General features: G+C 49.9%; 1 protein-coding gene across 1 annotated transcript; it reads right to left on the bottom strand.

The window, feature by feature from the left end:
• Nucleotides 1–1215: 1215 nt before the first annotated feature.
• On the bottom strand, nt 1216–2910 carry LOC308660815 (homeobox protein Hox-D8-like; the record flags this gene model as incomplete). Its single annotated transcript, XM_081315427.1, has 2 exons — nt 1216–1511; nt 2337–2910. The coding sequence occupies 2 exons, from the start codon at nt 2908–2910 to the stop codon at nt 1216–1218; spliced, it is 870 nt and encodes a 289-aa protein (XP_081171553.1).
• Nucleotides 2911–6884: the final 3974 nt, after the last annotated feature.

Raw genomic sequence — 6884 nt, 5'->3', positions numbered from 1 at the left:
CATGAAAATCAATGGGAAGCAGCCCTCCGCACTCGTGCGTCCGGCTGGGATCTAGCAGGCTTTGCGCTTATAGTGGGGCTCCGCGGCCTGTTGGGCAGAAGCCGCGGAGGCCTTAATACACGCGCCCTCAACTGAGCACTAAGCTAGCTGTTCTTTCCAGCGTGCACGGCGAAACGCGTTTACCTGAAGCAGGGCCGTGTGAAACCAAAACGGGCCTCGCCTTCCTCCCGAAGCCTGCGGGTAAGGAAGGGAAAGGACGGGCTTCGATTTCCCGCCGCAGGCGCTGGGCTCACGGCACGGTTTTCTCGAGGCAGGCTCAGCTTTCTCAGAGACGAGGGCAACGGACGCCGGAAGGGGTCCCCGGGACAAAACGGTTTCGAGGTGCCTTGGGGGGAATCGGGGCCCAAATGCCTCCCGTAGTTTGCCCGCTTGCCTTTGGTTACTTTCTACGATAGACGAAGGAAGGAAGGAAGGAAGGAAGAAGCCGGGTCATAAATAAACACGTCGGATTTTTTTTATTACTATTATTATTATTATTATTATTTTGATTATCGATAATGGAAAAAAAATCAGTGTTTAATTAAAATATTTTCTTACGTCCCTCATCGGTCCAGAAATTATTTCCTTTCTTAATTAACTTAATTTAGGAGAAAGAAGGGGGGGGGAATTGAACAATTTTAAGCGAGCTAAAGAAGTGCACTTAGCTTGTTTGATTCTTAAAGTAACAGGAGAGGCCGGACGTTCTCCGCCCTTGGAGAGAGAGAAAGAAAGGAAGAAATCCCTAGTAAAAATCTGCAGGTAAAAAAACTACTAGCTTTTTTAGTATCAAAGTCCAAGGAGAAGTGGAAGGAAGGAAGGAAGGAAGGAAGGAAGGAAGGAAGGAAGGAAGGAAGGAAGGAAGGAAGGAAGGAAGGAAGGAAGGAAGGAAGGAAGGAAGGACAATAACAAATGTAGAAAGTGCAGCAGTTGCCATATGGGAATCGAGCTAAGGCGCCCAGTGCAGTAACAAAAGCCTATCTCTCATCTAGCCCAGAAATGTCAGAAGGTAGTTTCAAAGAAAACAAAAGGTGCCAAGAGAGTAGTCCAATCGTGGTGGATGTGGCAGAGATCAAGACAAGCACCCGGCCTGCCTGTCCATCCCTTGATGCCCCAAAGTCTTTGGCCAAGGTTCCCAGCAGCAGAAGGAAGAAGAGGAGGAGGAGGAGGAGGAAGAGCTTAATTTGCCAGGGCCGAGGCTTGTCCTTCGAGGTCTCTGTCGGCTTCCTGTTTGACCTCTCCTTCCTTCCCCTCTTGCTGAGTGGCAGGGAACTTGTCCTTGTTGTTCTCCTTTTTCCATTTCATCCTCCGGTTCTGGAACCAGATCTTGACCTGCCGCTCGGTCAGTCCTAGCGCGTGGGAGACCTCGATCCTTCTCTTCCTGGTCAAGTAAGGGTTAAACAGGAACTCCTTTTCGAGCTCCAAAGTTTGGAAACGGCTGTAGGTTTGCCTCCCTCTCCGCCTCCCGGGAGCTGCTGTTGGAGACAAAAACCACAGCGAGCGTTTCTTTACAAAAGGGAAAAAGAAAAACAATAAACCAGGAAACAAAACAACGAAAAGCAACGGCTTGGCTCGCAGCCCCGGCGCTTTTAGCTTTCCTGTCCCGGAGAGTAAAGTATGTTGAACAAATTATTTTCCAATGCCCAAAGCGTGAGCTCTGGCTATTTATTCAAATCTCTTCCTCAGTTACAACTAACGAAGTGAATTAACTGGCCATAAATCCAAATACTCTGAGTGTACCCTACGTGATCCAAACGCAGTAACACTCGGAATAAAATGTGAAATATTATCCGGTTTGTTCCTGTTTCTTTCAAAATATCGGTTTAATGCCACAAGTCAAATAATTTGTGGGTTTGGGCGTTTTAAGAAATCCTTAGATTGTCAGAAACCAAAGTGTCTTGTTAACAAGGAATTATCACTATAAACAACAGTATAATGTAACTGCCAAAGGAAAATGAACGAAAGAAAAAGGGGATTGGTGGAAATAACTGGCAGCTTAATTTAAGAGGGGAAGAAAAGAAAAGAAAGAGAAAAAAGTAGAAAGAAAGAAAGAAAGAAAGAAAGAAAGAAAGAAAGAAAGAAAGAAAGAAAGAAAGAAAGGAGACAAAGGAGAGAGAGAAGAAAGAAAGTGAGAAAAAAGGAAAGGAAAGGAAAGGAAAGGAAAGGAAAGGAAAGGAAAGGAAAGGAAAGGAAAGGAAAGGAAAGGAAAGGAAAGGAAAGGAAAGGAGGAATAAAGAAGTTAGTTCACCGCCGCCGAGAAAACGAACGGGAAGAATAAAGGCAATCAGTTTGGGTCCAACCTTGTGGTCTCATCCAGGGAAACACGGGAGAAGGAGACGCGCTCTGATTTAAGGGCCTTGGTTCCTCGCCAATATTAGCAGCACAGGACGATTTACAGTCGGGATACTGAAGCAGCTCGGCCTCTTGGTGTGTCGTAAAAATCGTCGGTCGCTGCAAGTGATCGTATCCGTAAAACTTGGTGGGCTCCGCCGAACAAGGCAGGCCGGAGCAGGGGGCTTGCAGAGGAGGCGGGGGAGGCTGGTAAGCCGAGGGGCTCCCCCCGGCCAGGTGCTGCTGTTGCTGCGAGTGGGGAGGAGGCAGAGGAGCGTGGGGAGAAGGGTGGAAGTAGTCCGCGCCGCTGACGGCCGGGCCGGGCCCAGGAGCCGGCGGCGCAGGGGGGTAGCCTGAGGCGGCGGCCGCGGCGGCGGCGGCGGCCGCGGCGGCGGCGGCGCTGTTCCCGTAGAGCAGGGCGGCGGCGGCGGCGGCGGGCGCAAAGTGACAGTCGTAGTAAGCGGGATTGATGGGCGGCTCCCCCCCTCCTGCCGCCGCCGCCTTGTACTTGGAGTACAGCGGATTGACAAAGTAGGAGCTCATCGGAGGGCGGGGGGCGAGCGGAGGCGCCGCCAGCCGCAGCAGCAGCAGCAGCAGCAGCAAGTCAAGGAGGGCAGCAACAGCAGCAGAGCCCGCCTGCCGCCGCCGCCGCCGCCACCGAGGCCTGCGCAGCCGCCGCCCGAATAACCCAGCTGCTCGGCCGGGCTGCTCCGGCGGCTGCCTTTGCGGAGGCGCTGGCTTCGTGGAACAGAGCCGGGCCGTAATCGCTGGCCGACTGACCTGCCTCACTGCTTTTACTATTTCCTATTAGGCACACACCAGCCGTCCCGCCGCCACACACTCACTCACAGGGGCCAGAGTTCAGGGCAAGGCAGGAGAGCGGCTTGGCTTGGCTTGGCTTGGCGCGCTCGACCTCCGCAGGCCAAAACCAAGTCCCAAACCTAAGTGTGGAGAGGGACGGGGGGGAGATCCGAGCCCGCCTGCCCTACTTCCTAAAGTAGCCCCCTCGATGCCCCTGGCAAGGCAGCCTCTACTCTCTGCGCGCCCTCCACACACACACACACCCGCCCCCCGTTGGTAAGCGCCGGGTTTTCTGCTGCGACGCCTGAGCGCAAAAAGCGAGAGCGGAGAGAGATCAAGGGCAGATAACGCAGAGCGCTCGAGGGGCTGGAGGGGAAGGCAGAGCAAGGACTACGCCGAGGATCTCCGGCGGGGGAGGAGGAGGAGAACCGATCGAGTGGAGAAGGCCCTTTGGACTCCTAGGGAGACAGCCTTTGGGACTGGCTACGGAAGGGTAGTGCTGGGGGAGAAATCGGTCACGGTGCGCTGTGATCGTCGCGATCTAGGATCTAGCCACTCGACGTTGAAAGAAATCGTGTCTTCAAGAAGCCGCGTCTCTGAACACGTGCAAAGTGGCGGCCAGCCTGGACAGGGAAGAGGGCTTCTGCTTTCGGATCAAACGGCCTTGCCGAGCCTTCCCAAAACAAAACAAAACAAAAACACCAAAGCGTCAGCGATTAGAGGAGGCGGATGCAATTCCCCGGCCGTCGGGTCTTCTGCAAGCGGGGTCCCAAAGGCGCAAGAACACCAAAAAGGGACCAGGGCGACAGTGAGGGCCCGGGGGAGGGACTTACGATATCCCGCGACCGCTGCCGTCGAGGTCACATTAGTCGCCCTTTAAATGTATTTGCTCGGTCGGGCCTGTGTTATCTCGGCCGAGCGGGGCTGCTAGGGTAGCGTGGGTCGGAGGAGGCAAGCTCGAGGCCAAGGCGCAGAAAACCCAAGCCGGCCGAGCGGGGGAGGAGAGGAGAGCGAGGACGGCGGATGCGGCGGGTAGGCCGCGGGCAAATGAGATGCCCATTTCCCCTTGACGCAGCGCTGCGGCTCCCGGGTTCATTGGCCCCTTAATGGCAATCATGCCCATGAATACGCTTTCCACAATTTCCCCTCGAAGGGCGTCGTTTGCCCAGCCAAGCAAGCGAACGGCATCCCGGAAGGGGCGCGCTGCAGAGCTGGGGGGTGGGGGGTGGGAATGTTTCCCCGGGAGAGGAGAGACGAAGTCCGGGAACGACCCAACCCCGCCGTCCCGCACGGCCCGTCTCTTCCTTTCCAAAGCACAGGGGAGGACGGGGGGGGGGTTGTCTTCGGCCAAAGCGTGTTTCTGGAGCCCGGGCGTTGCTCTTGAGTCGGACCGAGGGTCTTGGGGGGGGGAACGTCCCGGCAGCCACGCAGGCAGGGAGTGGTGTGACTCGGGCGAGAGAAAGATCAGAGAAGTCTTTCTAATCCCTCCTTAAACTGTCAGGGCCGGCAACTCCCCAGCCCTCGCTCGGTGGAAAAGGTGCGGTGCCCAGGCAAGGAAACTGGACCCTGCAGTGGGCATTTCTTTTAGCGCCCTCCCGGCCAGAGTGTCAAATCCTGGATTTGGAAGGCTGGCAGGCAGCAGACACTCAGCCTGCACACTGAGCAAGCCCCAACCCAGCGGGGTCCTTAAAAGAGCTCCATCACCTTGTAAGGCTCTATCATGTAGGTCTTCTTTGGGGTGAGGGGGTGGTGGTGGAAGTGGGGGAAGATCTGAGCCACCGTAACATAGAAATGCTGTTTCTCTGGATTAGCCACTCATTGTCCTGGGCTGTGCTTTCAGATAAAGGGTCTCTTTTTAAGGTATGTAACTGTGTCTGTGTTTTTATTCCGAACTCTCTTACAGCAAGAGTATTACATGCTACAATATCGGCAGCATACCAGCACAGATTTTGGACTGTCTCGAGGCTTTTTTTTTTGTCCATTCTCACACAGAGAGACTTAAAAAGAAGGCCTTAGTTGTCTTCCAGGCACCCTGTGTATTTCCAGGAAAGAAAGACGTCAAGCTGGGCTCTGTCACTTCAAGGACACATTGGAGCAGTGCTCTTAGCAGCAGACAGGAGTGGTTTACCAATTGCTTTCTTCTGGGACTCCCAGGCCTACCCCTGCCGGGTCTCTGCTTGAGCTTTCCTGATGGTGTTCCTTCCAAGTTGTGTCCCTGCTAAATTTGGGCTCGCCCAAGTGCTGCCATCTGCTGAGAGCTTTAACTGAATATTATAGCTGCTGCATTTGAAAGCAGAATGGAAGAACAAAAGATTACAAAAATTGATACCAGGTTTTGCTTCCTCTCTCTCTCTCCCTCCCTCTCTCTTTCACACATGATTAACTGGGTGCCATGGTTTTTGCTTGCCATTATAAATTTAATATGTAAGCCACTGTAGGTTGCCTCTGGGACTGAGGCAGTGGTACAAGTTTAATTAATAAAATGTCCCTAAGTGCACTTTGAGGCCCCTTGGGTGGCAAATCCTCTACAAGCTCTGTTTTCTTTCCATAAAATCAACATTAACCTCTTGATAAAATAAAAATAAACAATGTACACATTTCTGTAGGTCTCACTTAATTTCCTGACTTGTGCTTTAAATACAAAAGAATGGCCTGGAAATTCGTATTTTTCATTTACACATATGCAATCTTTAATAATTAACTTCCTTTGATATAAGTAGTTTAGAAATACTGAATTGCTTATTTTACTCCATCATTAATTAAAACATACTAAAGAACAGTCATGTTCACTTATGCTGATGAAAAAAATAAATAAAATCCATGTATTTTCTTCTTTTCTGTTTATTTCCAAACAGACTGTATACATATTTTTTTAAACAATTATTCTGTTGGACAAAGCCGGGAAATTATAAGAGAATAGAGCGATATCGCCCTCTAGTGGCAAAACAAAAAACAACCTAAAATGGCTTTCCGAATAAAATGCCATCTTTTATCAGTTTTTTTCTACAAAATTAGGAAGTTAACTCTATTGTCTTTTAATCTCCATTAATAAGAAAAAAACATCTGTGCTCATTTTCCTTGTATGATTATTATTTATCTAATCCAAAATTTAGAGCAAAGTGTGCATTTGTTACAAAATTACCAATCAATTTTATAATCAGTATTGTAAGATAAAGTATTATTGTATGTGCCTTGGTTGGGCATTTTTAGAGATTGCAAAATAGATAAGAGTGAATTTCAGTGTTGTCCTCTATTAGCAAGCATATATACATTATTAGGTATTTTTCTTAACCAAATGTCTTAAGAGGAAAATATAAAAATAATTTAAAGACACTATGAAGTCGAGCTAATTTAACATGGTGGTGAATTTTTCACATTTGTTTGTGTTTTCATATTATACTCTTCCCTTTTGAACTTGATTTTTAACTTAAAATCCTGACTGCAACCTTCATTTCCCTGCCTATGCGTGATGTTATGGTAACAATCCTTCCCTTCCACATCATGCTAAAAATAGTCAGTCTTTCAAGCACATGTAAGAAAAAGGCAACTTGGAAGGGATTTAAGATGTCCATATTTCCAACCAGAACCCACCAGATTAGCTAGTAACCTTTTGAAATCAGTACACATGGACTTGGATTAACCCTCGGAAGTTTAAATTCAGCTCAGCTCAACCCGAAGACTTATAGCTTTTTCTTGCTCTAAATTGCTACGTCTGG

The sequence above is a fragment of the Vipera berus genome (assembly GCF_964194415.1).
Source record: "Vipera berus genome assembly, chromosome: 1".
Classification (NCBI taxonomy): domain Eukaryota; kingdom Metazoa; phylum Chordata; class Lepidosauria; order Squamata; family Viperidae; genus Vipera; species Vipera berus.
Note: the sequence above shows the minus strand (reverse complement) of the source record. Positions and strands in the feature narration are given on the sequence as shown.